General features: G+C 38.1%; 1 protein-coding gene across 2 annotated transcripts in view; it reads left to right on the top strand.

Moving 5' to 3' along the window:
- The window catches only part of NEGR1 (neuronal growth regulator 1), an 840,835-nt gene that overhangs the window by 313,015 nt on the left and 506,593 nt on the right, over positions 1-21,227 (top strand). For both annotated transcript variants that reach the window (XM_006098886.3, XM_023762561.1), the window contains exon 2: positions 4,441-4,673. In XM_006098886.3, coding sequence (XP_006098948.1) covers positions 4,441-4,673 — 233 coding nt within the window. The remainder of the gene's footprint in view (positions 1-4,440; positions 4,674-21,227) is intronic.

Below are 21,227 nucleotides of genomic sequence, written 5' to 3'. Positions count from 1 at the left end.
GTTTCTTTTAATCTATACTTTACTTCCTTTCATTGTGGCCTGGACTTCAGGATATCAATGCTCTCTTTGCATGCAAGAATTAGCATGGAGGTTGTATGGGTTCTGAATTTATTTATTTTATTTTCTCTGTATTCTTTTAAAAGTTCTCCTGTCAAATTTAGAACTTTGTGATACCATGAAAAGACAGCCATGAAGGTAGCTAGCCAGTTACTTCACAGCAATATTGTTTTCACATGGCATAGTTTTGAATCCAAGGGAAATTAATAAAAGAAATTTTCTTCTTTTTTTAGTTAGTACCTTTGATGAGAACTTTCATTAATCACCATGTCTAGAGAAAAGCTGGTCTCTTTCCATAAACTTGAATAAATCCTGGTGTGTAGCGTACTGGTAATGGTGCTAAGGATTATGTTTTTGGAACGTGTTATAGGGCATTAGAGATATGAAAGTGAAACAAATCATTCCTCAGCAGCCATAGGCTTTTTCCCTAATAGAGCTTTAAAAAATAATAAATAACCTAAGTATGCTAATTTCTACTAAACTCTCTGAGGTCCAACGTTCATATTTAATCACCACAGGTGATAATATCACAGACAGAGTCAGTTAGAATATTCCAACATCAGTTTGATCAACTAGCAGCATACCAAATAGAACTTATTGCTCCCAAAATAGGGACCTGCTAATATGTGGTAATGTCATTTATAAAGGAGCTCCTTCAGAGAGTTCAGAAGTAAATGCAATTCTGATTAGAAAAGCGTTAACTTTGGGTTAATTTTATCAATCCAAAGTTGGGTTGATATAATTAACAATCGTGAAACAAAATAAATATTCCAGCTATTTTCTTTCTTTATTTTTTAAAAAAATTATGAAACTAAATTAAATTTTATTTTTTTTCATCATCATTTATTCTCCCTATACCCTGTTCTGCCTCCACCCACCCATAATCACTACACTGTTGTCCTGGTCAGTGGGTTCTTTCTCTTTTTTTTCCTCATCCCTTCACCCATCCTCCCCACATAGCTGTCATATTTCTAACAACCAGATGTTTGGAACTATGTATACAAAACATCCGGATGATTGACTGAAAATTGAAGTATTTGTCATGGTGCTAACACAGCTTATGCTGAGGAGTGTATTTTTGAACTGCTTATTCATCTCCCTATAAAGTAGATAATGGAGAAGATTTTTTTTAAAAAAAAGAAATAAAAAAAAAACACTTTCAAGAAAATTCATGCCATACTCTGTTAAAGGATGTATTCATTATTAAACATTTTTATTATTATTTTATTATCTATACTTACAGGGATCCTAAGCTCACTGGCTCTTAAAATGTTCCATTTAGAAATCTGGAGAGGATAAAAAGATCTGAGTTTGCTACCTAGAATTATGGCTTTATCCTGCTCTCATTAATTACATGACTATATTTGTTTCACCAACCTCTCCCTCACACAAGAATTACTCCATCCTAAACAGGTAGAATCTCTCACCCTTGCTGATGTCTGACTCTAAGAATGCATAGCATAGTCTATCACCACAGTTAAGAGTTCAAGCTGACTGGCTCTGTTCATACCTTCCTTCCTTCCCTCCAGAATTCTTTCTTAATACAACACGCATGCCAGGCAGAATCCTTTGTATTGTAAAGGGAAAAAATTAGGGTGAATGTGGAGGTAGAGGACATAGGTATTATTCTCAAGGAATCAGATTTATTTGTTTGGCATATTTCATATATTTTATATAATCATCTCATAGTTGACCTTAAAATATATAAACTCTATATAAGTATCTTATGATTTTATGAAATAGAAAGATTTGCTACTTCCAATTTATGAAATCCATATATAGTCGAGTTATTTAAGTTCTAACTCAGTAGTATAATTTGATAATAATTATGCAGCAATCTGAGGAAATAATACAAAAAAATGTGGGGTTTTTTTTCTTCTTTTTTTCTGAGACTCATTTGAGGATTTTTATAATGTATGTCTTCAAAAGCTTTGAGTTGGGACCAATAGCAATTATGAAATATAATTACCTAAACCCAGAGGACATAAGGGCTCATTTTTTCACTTTCACAGTAGAACATAACTTCTATTCTTCCTGATGGTCCCTGACATGCCAGAACAGAGGAACAGTGCTTATGCTAAGACTAGAAGTTACAACCTAGATCAGGTCTATGAAAGCGCTCCTGTCTAAAGGCTAGTTAATCTCCGTGGTTCTCTCATACACCCCACATAAAGGAAAAGCTGCTTCTGCCTCTAGGGAGAGGGAAATGCAGAGCAGAGTGTTCAAAATCAGACTTTCATGGTCAAATATCCATTAATAATTAATGTTATGCTTCCTTTAGAATCGGACAGGTTAAGTAGTCGGTCATATTCAGTAAATAAGAAATTACTTGCAGTAATATCTGCAACATTCTAATCATCTTCCCATTTCTGAAACCTATTTGAAAAGTCTTTGATCTGCATGCATTATGGTGGAAAGGGCATTGGATGCAGAAATATTTGACTCAATTATATATTCAACTTTGCCACTCACTACTGGTGTGGCTAGGGCAAGTCATATAACCAAAGCTCCAGTTATTTCCTGGTGATGAATTAGACATAGCAATCCATACACCACAGGGTTGTTATGAGCACCAGATAATGTGTGAAGGCCATGAGTGGAGAGGTCACACAATAAACTTCACAAATCCAGATGGTAAATACAAACGTTGGAATTATCACAACCCTAGTAGTGGTGTTAGTATTGTACCCAAAAGTATAAATGCGATCTTGTGAAATGGGAAATAGGCATCCTCTATCTTCTCTCTGCATATTTAAAAGAATAGAAATACACTATAATTGTTTAATTATATCATTAAAGTGGGTTTTATTTTCTTCATTACATATATAAAGAAAAACTTTTCAATGAACAGTGACCTTCATGACTTCCACTAGTTTGGATTCTGTAGATGGTGAAGCTGACTACAAATGAGATTCTGCAATGTACCCCGTTCCTTATTTTTCCCCCCACTGATTAGTTTCATGCAGTTGGCAGCAACCTACCCCTGCTGCATTCAGCTTGCAATTTTGGAGCAATCTCAACCACTGTGTTCAGTCCCCCAAGGTGTTCTGTCGAAATGCTGTCAAACTATTTCGATGTGTGTGTATTTTCATTCTGTAGCTGCGCTTTGTACTCATTTAAGAGAACCAGTCTTTAATTTGTATCAGAATGTTTTCCAGATGAAACAGAATTCCAGGCCTCAGCAAAATCACTGACATATGACCAGAGCCTTCTGTTCTAAGTCTTGATGTGCCCGACTTCTATTAGAGTCAAAGCTATATAGTTGAATCTTGTTACAGAGTACAACTTTGAATAAATGGCTTCAAATTTGGCCTCAAAATCTACTGTCATCATGCTTACTATCAGCATCCTCTGGTTCCAGTTTACCATTCCAGTTGCCTCTCTCATCTTTCCCTTATAGCTCATGCTTATTTGTACATCCTGGGAATGCCTGTTTCTCTCACCTTTCCCTGGTGTTGCCCATGTATAGCACCTCTGTCTAAAAGGCTATATCTTCCAAATCTCACTGCTTTAGCTCAGGCATTTTCTATCCTATCCTATTTCAGAAAGCCATTTTCTATACCCCAACACCCTTACTGAGTCAAGTAACCCTCTTTTGTCTCTCATGGATCTTAGCTTGAATTAATAACATTATTTTTTATTAATGTACAGTATTAACTACATTGTTTGGTTGTCTTCCTTACTAGACTAAACATTTAGAAGAGCAAGGATAATATCTTTTTTTTTAACCCATAAGTAGTAGATGCTTCATAAATGTTTATTGAATAAATGAATGCTACCTGGAAAAACTGCTGGTCAGTTCATTGAAAAGGCAGCAAAAATTTACTACTAAAATTGCTACATTTAATTACAGCAGCAATATTATCAGTGAAATGCAGTTTATAATTTTAGTGTGCAAACTTACCACTCTGAAAATGCAGGAGATTTTAAAAATAAACATGTATATGGTACTATTCTATGCTTTGCTTTCTGCATCTGGTACATTATATTCAGAATTGGATTGGGTTGAAAGAGGCTCACTTGTACACCTTTCCTATTTATTATTTCAAAGAACAGAATGTGTTTTAATGTCAGAAATTGTTATATGAACTAATTTAGCCTTATTAAATTTACTTGTCACACAGAAAGAATGAAAACTGATTTTGACTGGCTTTCAATGAAAACACTCACACATGCTCTCACAAAACAAAACTGTATGCAGGTATTGTTTCACATTTGTATTGGGAATGGAGACCTACCAGTGTGTTCATGTTTCCCGTGTTTATGTCTGATGTTAGGATGTGATGAAGTGCTATAATTCATCAGATGAGAATACAGTCAGAACAAAGATAATGTCTCTCATTTTCATTTGATTAATAGTGTTCTGTCTCTGGTAATTTGTAGGTGTTATTTGGAAGATGGAGCTTCAAAGGGTGCCTGGCTGAACCGGTCAAGTATTATTTTTGCGGGAGGTGATAAGTGGTCCGTGGATCCTCGAGTTTCAATTTCAACATTGAATAAAAGGGACTACAGCCTCCAGATACAAAATGTGGATGTGACAGATGATGGCCCATACACGTGTTCTGTTCAGACTCAACATACACCGAGAACAATGCAGGTGCATCTAACTGTGCAAGGTATGCATTTCCATAACTGCTATACTGGGAGGGACAATGCTTAGAAATGTTCACTCTTTATTTTTTTTATTTTTTAAAATATATTTTTATTGATTTCAGAGAGGAAGGAAGAGGGAGGGAAAGATAGAAACATCCATGATGAGAGAGAATTATGGATCGGCTGCCTCCTTCAAGTCCCCCACTGGGGATTGAGCCCACAACCTGGGCATGTGCCCTTGACTGGAATCGAACCTGGGACCTTTCAGTTTGCAGGCCAACACTCTGCCCACTGAGCCAAACCGGCTAGGGCAGAAATGTTCAATCTTTAGATAGCAAAATTATTCAGAAGTAACTGACAATGTTGAAAGACATGTGGTCATAGTCTTCAAGGATTTATGTTCCTAGATTCCATTAAGTGTAATGGGTATTATAGTCATATGAATCACCACATACCAAGATAAAATCAATTCACATCACATTGTGATTTTTTGTGTATGATTCACTTCTTATCTTCCTTTGAGTTACCCCTTCAATAAATCTTTGAGAACCCATGATTGATACATTAAAATAAATATCTGATAACCCATGAGGGATACATTAAAATATTAGAACTTTTTAAAATATGGAGAATAACTCTTTAAAAGTAATTCCACAGGTTTCCAACATTCTGTCTCAATCCAATTTCTGTTTACTTTGATTAAAGTTACAATGAAAAGAAGCAGCCTTCTAGAAATACTTAATTTAAATATAGAGTAATTGAAAAAATATGGTACACAATGCTTTCTACTTTGCCATACTTTCAGTAGATCATAAATCATGCTAGCTAACTTGCAATCTCCAAATATGAACAGAATCATCAAATTATGTTATTTTTCTTGCACACTAAAATGTAAGAGCATATTTATTCTGAACACAAATGCTTCTGAAGAAAAATGAAATTATAATGCAAATAGAATGGAAAATGTATATTTTTGCCATTTACATTATTTCCTCGTGCGTTTTAGATTAATCATGGTTTGGTTGCATAGAAATATTATGTTGTGGAACTCAAAATGACATTGCAGCATTTCTAAGTAAAATTAATAACAAATTGTATGATAATGTGGTGCCAGTGAATACATGTTTTATTCCTAACAGGAATGCTGAGTAAGCAAGTTATTTGTACTACCTCCGAGTTAACCCTTCTAATAATTTACACGACTAATAAGTGTTAATTTATGCAAGTGGCTTATATCTGGAAAAGATTGTTAATCTATTTCCTTATATAAATGTAAACCTGAATTCAAATACAACTTCCATTGTTAGTAAATATTTTAACTGTGATAAAAATTAAATTTATTAATTAAGCTATTAACTTGAAGGAAGAAAGTATAATGGAGAATTAAATCAGTGAATTTTCTCATTGGCTTTTCTTATTATGATCATTGCTAACTGTAAGAAACCCCTTCTTTTTTTTTAATATATTTTATTGATATTTTACAGAGAGGAAGGGAGAGAGATAGAGAGTTAGAAACATCGATGAGAGAGAAACATCGATCAGCTGCCTCCTGCACATCCCCTACTGGGGATGTGCCCGCAACCCAGGTACATGCCCTTGACCGGAATCGAACCTGGGACCCTTCAGTCCGCAGGCCGACGCTCTATCCACTGAGCCAAACCGGTTTCGGCAGAAACCCCTTCTTTAAAGGCATAGGAGAAGATAGTACTTTTCGCCAAAGCCCACCTTTATTCAGAGATTATCCAGAGATTCCAGAGGGCAGGATTTTGTCCAGCTTCAAAAACTAACATGAGGTTATAAGTCAGAAACACATTTCTTCTGTATCTAGGCCTAATCTGATTCTCTTGTGTAGTTCAGTGCCCTTTGACTTGTGTTTCTAGCTCAGAGACTACAAAAGATTCTTATTACGTAAGAAAAAGTAAACTTGGACAATAATATATTTGAGTGACTTGAGATACAAAATTTTTGCTTATTGTAGATTTAAATGATGTATTTTAGAACGTGAATATATCCCTCTTTCATTTTTTCTCATTCTTTCTTGTTCCATGTTTGGAGGAGATTTTTAAACCAGATTATGGATATATAAGCCCTGCCTAGAAACTTGTTTGATTTCCATAGGATTTCTTTATAACCTTATGTTACATAGATTGTTTAATATTATGCACATTTTAAAAGCTGTTGCACGCCTTACTCTGGCATTCTTTTTTGCTGGCCATTTGATGATGGTGAACTTTTGAGTACCACTTCAGGGAATGCGTATTAGGAACACACTCATTGAATGTTTTACCAGTATTACGTTTTGTTCCTCTAGAAGAAAAATTGGTTACTATGTTGAAAGCATGTGCTTGGGACAAATTAAAAGCTAATAATTTTACATATTTATGAGCATAATTACTTATTAGAAGTTGATTGGCATGTGAGCAGTTTTCCAATTACATTAATAAAGTTCAGGGAATCCATTAATAGGCTTGTCAGTCAATTCAAGAACTAAGCAAATGTCATGAAAAGTCAAGGCTGCTTAAGCTGCATTTCCTCCCAAAGAACGGAAATAAACTGATGTGCTCATCTCTTCAGTCTCTGAATTTGTTCTGTTGTCTGGTGCTCAGTGTATCTGGATAGTTTTGAAGTGTATGTTCTTTGCCAAACAATTTGTTAAGCCTTTACTCACCAAGAAAAAGAAATTTAGCAATTGAAAGAAGGGTAGTAATCACTGATGTCAAACAAACATTGGCTGATAAAAAGTAAAGCTCATCTTTAATTGTTGCAACTATGTACTCAAAGAAGCTACTTAAAATCATTTAGAAAGGGGGAATAAACGGGATATCATGCCAAGGCTGACATTGTGCATGGGAAATTCATTGGTGCTATTGATTTATTAGAGCTATTAATATCAATAGCTCTAATGAATGGAGCAATGAGGGAGAAAAAACACTGGGATATGGGTTGGAAAACCTGGATTCAATTCTAAAATTTTCTTCATGAAGTGGGTAATTATCAAGCCTCTCTAAACTCTAATGTTCTCATTGGAAAGATGAGGCCTCAGAAGGTCTTTTTTTTCTTTTCTTTCTTTCTTTATTTATTTTTATTAAATCTTTATTGTTCAAATTACATTTGTTCCTCTCCCCCCCCCATAACTCCCCTCCTCCCAGTTCCCACCCCACCCTCCGCCCTCACTCCCCACCCACTGTCCTCATCCATAGGTGCATGATTTTTGTCCAGTCTCTTCTCGCATCTCCCATTCCCCTTTCCCCCCCAAGAATAGTCAGTCCATTCCCTTTCTATGTCCCTGATTCATTATAATCACCAGTTCATTCTGTACATCAGATTATTTATTCACTTAATTCTTAGATTCACTTGTTGATAGATGCATGTTTGTTGTTCACAATTTGTATCTTTACCTTTTTCTTCTTCCTCTTCTTAAAGGATACCTTTCAGCATTTCGTATAATACTGGTTTAGTGGTGATGAACTCCTTTAGCTTTTCCTTATCTGTGAAGCTCTTTATCTGACCTTCAATTCTGAATGATAGCTTTGCTGGATAAAGTAATCTTGGTTGTAGGTTCTTGGTATTCAGCACTTTGAATATTTCTTGCCATTCCCTTCTGGCCTGCAAAGTTTCTGTTGAGAAATCAGCTGACAGTCCTATGGGTATTCCCTTGTAGGTAATTGAGTCTCTTTCTCTTGCTGCTTTTAAAATTCTCTCTTTGTCTTTTGCTCTTGGCATTTTAATGATGATGTGTCTTGGTGTGGTCCTCTTTGGATTCCTTTTGTTTGGGGTTCTCTGCGCTTCTTGGACTTGTAAGTCCATTTCTTTCACCAGGTGGGGGAAGTTTTCTGCCATTATTTCTTCAAATAGGTTTTCAATATCTTGCTGTCTCTCATCTTCTGGCACCCCTATAATTCTGATGTTTGTACGCTTGAAGCTGTCCCAGAGGCTCCTTACACTATCTTCGTATTTTTGGATTCTTTTTTCATTTTGCTTTTCCGGTTGGGTGTTTTTTGCTTCTTCGCATTTCAAATCTTTGACTTGATTCTTGCGCTCCTCTGGTCTGCTATTGGGTGTCTGTATAATATTCTTTATTTCAGTCCGTGTATGCTTAATTTCTAGTTGGTTCTTTATCATAGCATCCAGGGTCTCATTAGATTTCGTGAGGCTCTCATCAAGTATATTGGCAGCTTCTAGCACATTATTGCAAGCCCTCAAAAGTGCGTTTTTTAGCTCTATATCCTCCATTTCTGTCATGTTTTTTTGTCTCCGCATTTTTTATGCTTTCTTGGTGCACCCCCTAGTGGTCTTTGTGCGCAGTCTTGTTCTAGTTAAGCCTTGATTGTTGTAGTTAATACTAGAGGGATTTGACCACCAGGTCGACTGGCTGTGAGAATCAGCTGTGTCTGCTGTGGGAAAACTTCTGTCCTCTGGAGAGGTGCTAATCTAGCCTTTGCCTGAGGCTATCTGGCAAATGGCTCTGGGCAGGGCTTGGGCGGGGCGGGCTCAACAGGGCGGGCGGAGGGAGCGGTTATGGCTGCTCTCAGTCCTGTTCCCAGAGGCTCTGCTTCTCAGATCCCCAGCAACCGCTGCAAACCTCGGAGAGAAAGCTGCCCTCACGTTCCAACTGATGCCAGACAATCCCGCTTCTCCCGTTTGAGTCTGAGTCCCTAGAGACTCGCCTGGATCTGGAGCTCAGAGTCTGAGACTCCCTCCTGCTTGAAAACAACAACCGCGCCCTCAGCCACCAGCCCGCTTTGCGCCAGCACCTTCGTACCTTTGTATTTTCCACACTGCGCCTCCTCTGAGCCTCGGTATGCTGTTGTCTTTCCTTCTAGTTGAAGAGTCTCTCCTCAGCCAGCCTTCCTGTGGTTCTGGGTGATGTCCGTTCCATCTTTTAGTTGTATTTTTGAAGTGGTTGTTTGTGGCAGCAATCTCCGGTGTTTACCTATGCTGCCATCTTGGTCTCGAGGCCTCAGAAGGTCTTAAGGTCCATGGCAGTCAAAACCAAAAAGACAGATGACCAAAAAATAAATAAGTAAAAAATCCAGTGTGATTATTAGCTTTTGATTTGACAGGTAAAAAAGAGATTTCAGTTAAAAAATTAAAAACATATATTCATAGCATTTGTAGAACACTTCCATTGTGCACCATACAAAACAATTTTCAGACAGTGGTGTCTTGTATTTACTCTGCAAGTGTGCTTTATTTATCTCCATGTTTTTCTTTCACCAACTGAGCCGAACAATGCTTGTACTCATGGAATTTGAAGAATGTGGTTAATTTGGGTTTTGCTTAAAGGGTTAGAAATTAGTTAACAAACTCAGTGAAAAAATTACTTATAAGTAATACTAGAGACCCGGTGCATGAATTCGTGCTTCAGTGAGGTCCCTCAGCCTGTCCTGCAGGATCGGGCCGAAACCGGCTCTCCAACATACCCTGAAGGGTCCTGGGTTGTGAGACTGTGCAGGCCAGGCTGAGGGACCCCACTGGTGCATGATCAAGGCCAGGGAGGGATGTGAGAGGTTGGCCAGCCAGGGAGGGACCACGGGAGGGCTCCAGGACATGTCTGGCCCATCTCGCTCACTCCTAATCGGCTGGACCCCAGCAGTAGAGCGTCTGCCCCCTGGTGGTCAGTGCACATCATAGCAACTGGCTGACCAGTCAACTGTCTGCCCCATAGTGGTCAATGCATGTCATAGTGAGCAGTTGAGCAGACTTAGCATATCATTAGCATACTAGTATTACTCTTTGATTGGTTGAACAGCCAATTGGACGACTGGACACTTACTATATTAGGCTTTTATTATATAGGATGTTGCTAATAAATCAAGTTACCTAATTGTTCAGTGATAGATGGTGTGCTATGCTTCTCTTTACAAGGATGGGCTTGCAAGGTGTCAAGCAAATGACATTAGCAAATGGTATTTAATGGTCAACCCTTTTGAAGGTAGCCTAGAGAACCACCTTGCCCAAAGTCAACCTCTGCCTAGAGCAACCAGTATCTGATGACTGATTGAGCAGGAAGCATAAAGGCCCCTTTATTTCAGCCTAAGGAAAGTGACTCTGATGGGTCATTTGGCTGTAGGCAGCTGAAGCTGCTGAGCAGTATGTACTGCAGTTTATCATCATGCTCTGTTCAATCCCACTTTCTTCCTTCTCCAGGGATTTATCACAAGGATATCCCTTAATAAATATCCTGTACTGTCAACTCCATCTCATTTTATTGTTCACTTCCCAAAGACCCTAAACTATGACTATGTTAGATCCTTGCCTTAGGCTTACTCATTGTTTTGAGAAAGGCTTTGTAGAGTGGAAAGAAAATGCATTCAAACATAATTTATTATTAACAGTCTGTTTTATATCAGAAGGGATTTAAAGCAGCTTTTAAAGAAGTATTTAGTAAATCAAGATAAATAGGAGAAATCTGAAGCAAATGATAAGGTTAGATCATAACATTTGTAACATGATTTCTATATAAGTTTGAAGCTTGGTAAAAAAATAATTCTAAGATTTATAGCAGCTGACACAACAAGAGAAACAGGATCAGTTATTCATTTCATGGACCATAAGGTTAAAACTTATAGTTCTTACTTCCTTGATCCTGTTACTCAGAATGGAGAAGGATTTCCACTGAGTCATCTCAGAATATCACTGCGAGCTATGAGGAACAACTCAACAGTAAGTGTGTAGTTCTCACAGTACTCTTTCATAAGATTGTTCCTTATAACATGTTTCAATATAGCCCAAAGTACAGGGAAGTTAAAACATTATTAAAAAATCGAAAGATAAAATCAATAAGATGCTAGTTCATCTATGAGTAAATTTTAGAACCTGTCCTTCCTGAGTCAAACCTCAACAAATATTATTTCCCTTGTTGGATCTTTGAATAGGAATTTAGATACAGATATTTCAAAATTATACTTACTAATGAATATCTTGGGAGTAGTTATTCCATCTGACTACAGCATAGAGCCATATTCTGTCAAGACCAGCACATCTTAATCTAATGTTAACATCCTTTTCATGATTCATAAAGCCTTGAAAGGTACATGCTGGAAGAGGAAGACACCACACTTCTGTTCCAAGTTGAGCTAATGGGCAATAACATGGCATCACAAGGCATAGGCCTGCCTTCCTCAAAAGTTCTAAAGAAGGAAAGAGCTATAATGGTCAAAAAGCACATTAAAATGTCCAATATATTAGGAAAGTCAAGTCATTGTTCTGCAACAGTAAATATTTCAGACTTTCAACAAGCTAAAAAATTAACTAAAGAAAAATTATCAGCACTAGGAAAAGTTTTACAGAGCCCCAAAATGTTAAAATGGTCATTGGCTAAATGCAGTGATAGCTCAGGACTAGGCCCATCCATAACTACACATTTATTTTCTTGTGATTAGAACTTTTAAGGTTTAATCTCTTAGCAACTCTTAAATGTGCAGTATAGTATTATTAACTACTAGTAACCTGGTGCATGGATTTGTGCACAGTGAAAGGAAATTAATTAGAAGGTGGCCAGTGGGGCGGGACTGGGCAAGAGGGGCCAGACATGCGCTGGAGCCAACCTCCCATGGTCCCTTGAAGGGGGTGTGTGGAGTGAGCGGGGTCCCTCCAGCAGGTGGGGTCCCACAGCCTGTTGGAATTGCCCAGCCCCACGAGGAATCGGGCTCCCTCCTCTCTGGTTCCGGGTGTGTCACCTGAGAACTGCCGCTGCTAAGGCACTGTAACTTGGCAGCTCCTGCATTGAACGTTTGCCTCCTGGTGGTCAATATGTGTCATACCTACCAGCTGGTCGGACAGTTGGATGGTCACTTAGCCATATATATATTTGTTTGGCTCCTACTAGAGGCCCGGTGCACAAAAATCTATCTAGAGCCCGGTGCACAAAAATTTGTGCACTCGGGGGGAGGGGGGGGTCCCTCAGCCTGGCCTGTGCCCTCTCGCAGTCTGGGACCCCTCAGGGCATGACCACCTGCTGGCTTAGGCCCGCTCCCCAGGGATTGGGTCTAAGATGGCAATCAGACATCCCTCTGGCAGCCCGGCAGCCCTCGGGGGATGTCCACTTGCCAGCAGGGAGCAGGCCTAAACTGCAGTCGGACATCCTTAGCACTGCTGAGGAGGCAGGAGAGGCTCCCACCACCACCGCTGTACTGGCAGCCATCTGCCTGGCTTATGGCTGAGAAGAGCTCCTCCCATGTGAGAGAGCCCTGACCACCAGAGGGCAGCTCCTGCATTGAGCGTCTGCCCCCTGGTGGTCAGTGTGTGTCATAGTGACCAGTCATGCTCAGTCGTTCTGCTGTTAGGGTCAATTTGCATATTACCCTTTTACTATATAGGCTAGAGGACTGGTGCATAGGTGGGGGCCGGCTGGTTTGCCCTGAAGGGTGTCCCAGATTAGGGTGGGGTCCTGCTTGGGTGCCTGGCCAGCCTGGATGAGGAGCTGATGGCTGTTTGCAGCTGGTCACACCCCCTTCAGGGTGGGGGTCCCCACTGGGGTGCCTGGCCAGTCTTGGTGAGGGGCTGAGGGCCGTTTTCAGGCTGGCAGGTGACTGAAGCTCCCAACCTCTCCTTTTTTTCTTTTGTTTTTTTTTTTTATTCTGGGATTTATTTACCTTCTATGGCTGTCACTGGAACTGAGAGCCGGCTTTAGCTCTGAGGCTCGGCTCCAGCTCTGAGACCTCGGCTGCTGAAAGCAGGTATCTGGGTTTGTTTGGCTTCTATAATTGAAACACTGTTGCAGCTCCAGCTCTGAGGCCCGGCTGGCTGAAAGCAGGTTTCTGGTGTTTGTTTAGCTTCTATAATTGCAACATTGTTTCTTAGAGTGAAGCTCAGAGGCCGGCAGCGGCAGGCGGGGAACCTTGGCTTCCTCCATCACTGGAGCAAGCAAGCCTCCTGTTCACTTCAGCTGCCTGGCTGCCGTCCGCCATCTTGGTTGGCAGTTAATTTGCATATCGCCCTGATTAGCCAATGGGAAGCATGTCAGATGTACAATTAATTACCATGTTTGTCTATTATTAGATAGGAGATATATATAGTCATTGTTGGTTTGAAACCTTGGGAGTTCCCCTGGTGAAATCTTAAACTGGCCTTGGTATATGGAGGGAAAGGAGAGACCAAAAAAGAGGCAGAGTGGTAGATAGTTGGAAGGTTTAATGAGTAAAGGAACTTACACACAAGGCTTGTCTTGTGCGGTTGTAAGACAATTAGATCTCCAGATCCTTTTGCCAGAACGCTAGTTTATATAGAGGTTTAGTTAATAAGGATAATAAGGTTCAGTCATATATTAAGTGCAGGTAGTTTCAATGACACCTTATTCTCAAGGCTGCATCTTTGTAACAGCTCCTAGTGTGGGAACAGTGTGCAGAACCTACATTCCAAGCACAGTGGAGGGGTAATGACCCTCAGACTGCCCAGGTTCAGATCCAGAACCAAGCTGTCATCACATTCTCTAGATGACTTCCTCCAAAAGTCACCATACTGTATATGACATTCCCCTGACTTATTTTATAGCTGGAAGTTTGAACCTTTAACCCTTTTCACCCATTTCTCCCCCTTTCACCTCTGACAACCACCTGTCTGTTCTCTGTGTCCATGAACTCTTTTTTTTTTTAGAAAAAATATTAAGAAGAATATTCCCTAAAAGTGACTTCATTTTTCTGTATGATCCATATCTTTATTGCATCAACTAGATAACAGAGATTAATTTCTAAGATCACCTTATATGGGATGATACATATATATTACATCATTTACTCTCTAAAATTAGGTTATAAGTGATATCAAGTAATTGATATCAAATAGGTTACATGGATAAGGGTATACATACTCATACTCATTTCTTCTGCAGGAATGTTTTACTTATTCTACCATAAATAAGTTTTTGCTTACCCCAATTCAATGGAAGCCAAAATATACTGAGCTCATACGGACTAATCAATAGGTAAATACTGATCAGTGGGTCAAAGACCAATTGAGTAGATTAAAAGCTTTAAATATGGTTGTATTTGCCCTACAGATTTCCCCTACAATGATGTAGTAATAACACTGGAACCATACCTAAAACCTCCCATTTTTCTCTTTCTTTTGATCTGAAATGTCCAGATTTGCATGTTAGGAAGAAAGGAATGTTAAGCATTTTAAGACATATGCCTCTTTAGCTAATCAGACTCTCATTGTCTTTATCCAGTTGGAAGCATTTAATTTGTTGAAATATATGAGGTAGTGTTGTTGATATCCAGACAGATAATAGTCTGGCATCTAAACAATTTAGAACAATTATGCCTAATTAGTGAAACCTGAGAAAAATAAATCCTTTGGGTGTCTTTTGTGATCTAGACTTCAGTAAAATTATTCCCTCAAACATACCCTCACAGACAAACTCAGGTCTATTAATCTGGACCTAAATGAGATAGGCTTTTTTAAGCAGTGAAGTATTTCATAAAAATTTTAAAACTTAATGCATTTTTCAGGTGCATTATTTCATGGTGTTTTTTATTTTTATTTTTTTCAATCTGGCTACAATTGCTATGGTTACATGGCAGTGTATCAGGACAGATTCTAGGAAGCCATTACCTCACTTTTATCTGGGAGGTTGTTGACATTAATTACGCTATTGGTTTAACTGTTAGGGGCCATAAGAAGTAAGGTTAATTGAACAAATTTTCAGCAAAATTTTCATTTGAATATTGGCACTTTTTCCAAGATAGGCATTTTTCTTTTTTTCTACATATCCTTGTGGTTTGTGTTTTTTTTTTAAATATAGTCTTTAGTAAAGACTATAGGCCATTATTTTTCTGTGATTGAGATTAAAGCAGTAGCAGAAATGATGTTAGGTTTTAATGAATAGTTTTTTCATTGAAAAACATTTTTTTCTGTAAGTGTAGTGATCATGATTTCCTAACAAAAAGATTAGTATATGAAAATTTAATATAGTCTAACACAATCTTATATTAGGGTAGTATTATTCATCAAACTATGTAAAAATCTATAATGTACTGCCTACTCTACAGAGGGAATTAAATATTGATGGTATTTTCCTATCAATTTTCAATATGCTGTTATTTACAAATGAAAGAGAAGTGTGAAATAGCAAGAAAAAATAAAATTGACAGATATTGAAGGAATTACCCCTCTAATCAAAAGTTGCTGCCCTTTTAAAGTCCCTTCAATGATTAAGAAATATTTATTCTAGCTCTTGAAGCAGATAGTTTGATATCTCAAAGCTTAGACTGATCACATTTTTTTAAAATTTTCTTGGTAGTAATTCTGAGTTTTGTTTTGTGTATTACATTGTAAACTAGTTATATTTGTTGCCTATTTAAATTATCTTTATTCTTTTCCTAAAAAAACAAAAAGAAAAAAACAACAAAGATAATAACTGTGTAATACCTGTCAAATCCCAATGCAATGTACACCATCAGCATGAAACATTTCTCTATGAATAAAAGATTACCACCCTTTAGCTGGTCCACTTATTTTGAGAAACCCTGCAAGTGAAATCTAAGTCTGGTGCAATACTTTGTCTTCTCCTTGGAAGTTATTGCAATAAGATTTAATCTATAAAATCATTTCACTGTTTTTGTCCCTAAGTTATGTGTGTAGTTAAGAAATTACACCAACGCAATTAAGATTTCGTGTTTTCATTAACTAAATTCTAAATGGCATGCCCCTCGTAACCTTTATGTAGGACAAAGATAAAAGTTAGCAGAGGAGAAAATTTGAATCTGCTAATGATATTGTTTATCTTATGATTTATAGCGGAACAATAAGAATTAATTATGTATAGTGCCAAGAGGAAAATGGCATAATTAAAATTGGTGGCGAAGTTCAATTTTCAGAATCAGACCGACTCTCTGTCCCCAGGTCTCTCTGCCCCACACCACGTCACTTCCCATTCCTTCAGCATCTCCTAGTTAGTTATCTAGAGAGAGCAGTAGAGAGACTCGGGAAGAGTGGACCAGGCACCTGCACTTGGCTGTCAGAGATAGTTCTAACCCACTTTAGTAGGTTTGCATCTAGACCAATGGTTTTTAAACGTTTTCCGATCATGAACCCATTTGAAAATCTGGTTGTAGCCGGTAGACCTGGTTTCTAGAAATATATACCATTAACATTTTAAAAAGTTGTTTTATTGAACAGAATGACCACAAACTCCCTAATCTATGTGTGGACTTCAAATAAGAACCCCCGTGAACTCCTTGAGGGTAAGAACTGGGTCTTAATCTCAAATATTCAGGAAAGTGCCTGACAAATGTTAGGGACTCAATAGAGATTTATTTTTTTTTCCAGCTTCATGCCAATCGCTGTTGCTTAAGCTGTGACTTAATGTATTGATGTTATCTTTAGGGCATAACACCAGGAATGCTGACATAACAGGAAAAATTTTAAATTAAGAGGATTAGTTAGGCATTCATGACTTAGGTTGCTTATTTTCATTTCAGGTCATAGCATCCTTATCCTCTGCTAATCCCCATGTTTTCACAAATGCAGACCATGCTGTAGTGAAGAAATAATAAATGAGATACCAAATTTTGCAAATTTTTTTTCTCCTTGGGATGTTATTTTGAGAACATAATATTTATATGGAACAGACAGTCTTAGCTACAAAAATTATAACGAAAGTTCCTAATGCCAAACCCATACAAGGGGTTAATATTTTAAAAGGGCCAAAAATAAGGAAATTAGAATGTCCTCTCACGTATTTTACCCATTCTTCCAGGTTTTGATTTGAGCAAGTTGATGGATGGACACATTTTAAAATGGCATGTTGGTGACTTAAGAATAGTTCAGAGCTCTCTTTATCAGTGCAGAGGAAGGCAAGACATGTGAATTGTTTTTCCTGTACTATGACCCTTTCATGTAAAAGTGGTCCATTTTAAAAGGACTTCTAAGATGCATTTAGTTTAATTCATGGAATACCGTGTAGTTCCATTTTAATTCAGTACCCACTCTGTGCAAATAACTTTGCTAAAAGTTTCACATGCATTCCTCCTTGTGGCAAGCAGAGTAATGGTACCCCAAAATAACCAAGGAGCCTGTGCCTCTGTGAGGTTGCAAGACAAAGGGGATTAATATTGCAAATCACCTCATCTTATCATAGGGATATCATCTTGGATTTTGCAGGTGGGCCCAATGAAATCACGAAAGTGATTAATAGTGGAAAAGAGAGAGAGAAGGCAATTAGAGGGAGATACGACTGTAGAAGTAGGTCAGAGTGATGTAATGTAGAAAGGACTCAACCCCCCATTAAACACAGAAAAGAGGATCATAAGCCGATGAAAATGGGAAGCTTCTCAAAGATGAAAATGGTAAGGAAATGGATTCTTGACTAGAGACTCCAGAAGGGAACATAGCCCTGGCAACATGTCGACTTTCACTGAGCTTATATTGGACATCTAACCTACAGAACTGTATGATAAATTTGTGTTTTGTCAAGCCACTCCATTTATAGGAATTTATGGCAACTGATAGAAAACTAATACACACATACACACTCAAAAATAAAGGTGCCTTCATACACACCTGGGAGAGACATTCTCAACTTGGCATTATTGACATTGTGAACCATATAATGTGTGTGTGTGTGTGTGTGTGTGTGTGTGTGTGTGTGTGTGTGTCTTATAGGAAGGGAGGAAATATCCTTTATAATATAAGATGTTTAGGAACATCTTTGACTGCTATAGGTTGAATGTTTGTGTCCCTCATAATACATATATTGAACATAATGCCCAATGTTGATGGTATTAGGAGTTAGGGCCTTTGAGATATACTTAGGTTGTGAGGGCAGAGCCCTCATGAATGGGACTAGTGCTCTTATCAAAAAGACCCTACAAAGATCCCTCCCCCTTTCCATCATGTGAAATTGTAACAATGAAAACATGGGTCATCTAAGAGTGGGTCCACACCAGGCAGAATCTCCGGTGAGGTGATCTTGGTCTTCCCAGGCTTCAAAACTGTGAGAAATTAATGTTTGTTGTTAATAAATCACCCAATTTATGATATTTTGTAATAGCAGCCTGAATGGACAGAAAACAATGCCATCAACATCATAAACACCAGTATCATCCCTTGGTTGTGGCATCCCAAAATATCTTTAGACATTGTCAAATGTCTGCTGGAGTAAAAAATCATTCTAGGCTGAGAACCACTGAACTAGTAAAAAAGATAGACACATGCTTAAATGTTCCAGTGCCTAGCGGGTTGTAGCAAGCTCCATGTAAGTATGGATCTTATCTATCTTACTGCCCTACCCTTAGTGACTAGAACAAGAACAGGTATGTAATTGGGGATAAAATAAATGTTTAATAAATGATACAATGAATGACTGAAGTCCCCTGGGAGTACAAGCTAGCAATGACCAGGTAAAATTCTTCTGATTTTTTTCTCATTTAGTAATGGTTTAGATGATTTTCCCTTTAAAAATAATAATTGCTTGTGTTCTCCTAGTTTAGTGTGACATAGGCATAAGATTGATGTCAGGTGACTTCCAGCTCTGGTATTTATAAAGACTGTAAACTTGGTTAAGTGTCTATCTCCTTAAGCCTCATTTTCATTTTCTGAGAAGTATAAAATAATACCCAACTCTCTGGATTGCTGTGAGAATTTTAAAAAACAATTAGTTATATGAGAAATGTCTCCAAGTGTCTGATTCAGAGTAGGCATTCAATAGATGTTACCATCTGTCTTTTTCCAGTGAGCTAATAATATACAGAGCCTTTCCTTTTTCTCTGTTTGAATTAGGATATAATTGAGATTGTTCTCATTGATTCCAAGTGATTTTTATTTTAGAATATAGGTAATAAAGTTAATTGTAAAATGTTAATAAAAGTAATTATTCTTCCTGTGGAAAAGTTCCATGTGAAAGATATAATAAATTTTATACCAGTGTTAAAGTTTTAGGCTACAATAATTGAAAAGACTTCTACTTAAAAAAAAACAAAAACTGATTACTGCCTAAAATTAAGGAAAAGATCTGGTGGCAATCATTTTTTGCCTATTTAATCTCAGAGCCATTCTTTGTACCTCTTTTGCTGTGCTTTAAACAAGGGGCTGGCTCATACTCACAGTGTGTTCTCAGGCTGCTATGTGTTCAGGTTTCTGGCAGATTCACCCAGTGGGAGACACCGGAAAGAGATCAGGGACAGGAGGGAGGAAGAAGTCAGGCTGTTTTCCCTTCCTTATTGCCACAGATTGTGTCTCCTGCAAGGACTTTCTTCCCTGGCCCCAGCTTCTGCTGGACACCCATCCTCCCAGTGACACAGCTCACACTGGGCAGTTCCATGCTGTGGAGTCAGTTCCTGGGGAACAGCCCTGACCTCTGGGCTCTGGTAATGACGCCTCATTGTAGGAGTTAGTGGCTCCTTGTTGTTACAAATGTCCTCATTTTCTCTATGCTTTGGCTTCTTGCCCTTCATCACTGTGTGAATGACTCCCTGCATTAAACCCTGTTTATTTGGAATACTTAAATCAGTTTCTACTTTCTTTTTTAAAATATATTTTTATTTATTTCAGAGAGAAAGGGAGAGGGAGAGAGAGATAGAAACATGAATAATGAAAGAATCATTGATCAGCTGCCTCCTGCATGCCCCCTACTGGGGATTGAGCTCACAACCTGGGCATGTGCCCTAACCTGGAATCAAACCTTGACCTCCTGGTTTATAGGTCGATGCTTAACCACTGAGCCATGCCAGCTGGGCCACTTTCTAGTTTCTTAACTGGATTCTGACTGATACAGATTTTTTTCTCTAAAATTTCAAGTGTTTCCTAGTTTCAGATAATCACAAAAGGTATGTTTTCACATGTATCTCTCATATAGGTAACCATTTTATATAACGATAACTACCTCTTTATGTTCTGGAAAAAATATATTTCATTCTTGAGTATATATTCCGAGTATAAAAAAACAAATATAAAACAAATTTTAAAGTTAATTACACATACATTGGGGTCTCAGATTTACTAAACTAATTATCAGAAAGTAAGATAAATTAGGGAGAAAAGATGAACGTATGCATACTCATTAAATACTGGCATTTATGCGAGCCTTGGGTTTCTCTTTATTACCTTTTTGGGTGCAATTATCATTAGCATTTCAGTCGCATCTTTAATGAACATTAGAGCTACACATACACAATGGCATGAGTGGTAATGGCAGTCTTTCATTATCCACACAGACTGTAACTTTAAGAAAAATAGCATACAGAGAGGCTGTGCAGTGTTGCTGTACATTTACCCTGGGAGCTAGGAGCTGGCCAGCAATATTCTGAGCCTTGATTTTTATAGCTGCACCTGTGCCTTGTAGGGAAACAATAAAAAGCAATTTGGGACTTTTCTCCAATAAACCAGTTACCTGACTTTGGACACTAACTCTAATGCAACGTAGGCACATTTTTAAAGCATTTGTCTTGTGGTAAACATTGTTCTAGGTGTTAGTGAAACAAAAATCCACAAATAGGAATTTGCTTTTCCCTTCAAGGAATTTATAAACCAGTGGGGCGATACTGGCATGAGGCAAATAAATGCACTAAAGTTAGGTAGGAGCTAGGACAGATGTATATGCAGGTTGCATAGAAAGGAAGTGAGGAAGTGGTCCT

The sequence above is a fragment of the Myotis lucifugus genome, unplaced genomic scaffold (genome assembly GCF_000147115.1).
Source record: "Myotis lucifugus unplaced genomic scaffold, Myoluc2.0 scaffold_251, whole genome shotgun sequence".
NCBI lineage: Eukaryota > Metazoa > Chordata > Mammalia > Chiroptera > Vespertilionidae > Myotis > Myotis lucifugus.
The sequence above is the reverse complement of the archived record's forward strand: the minus strand, read 5'-3'. Positions and strand labels throughout refer to the sequence as shown.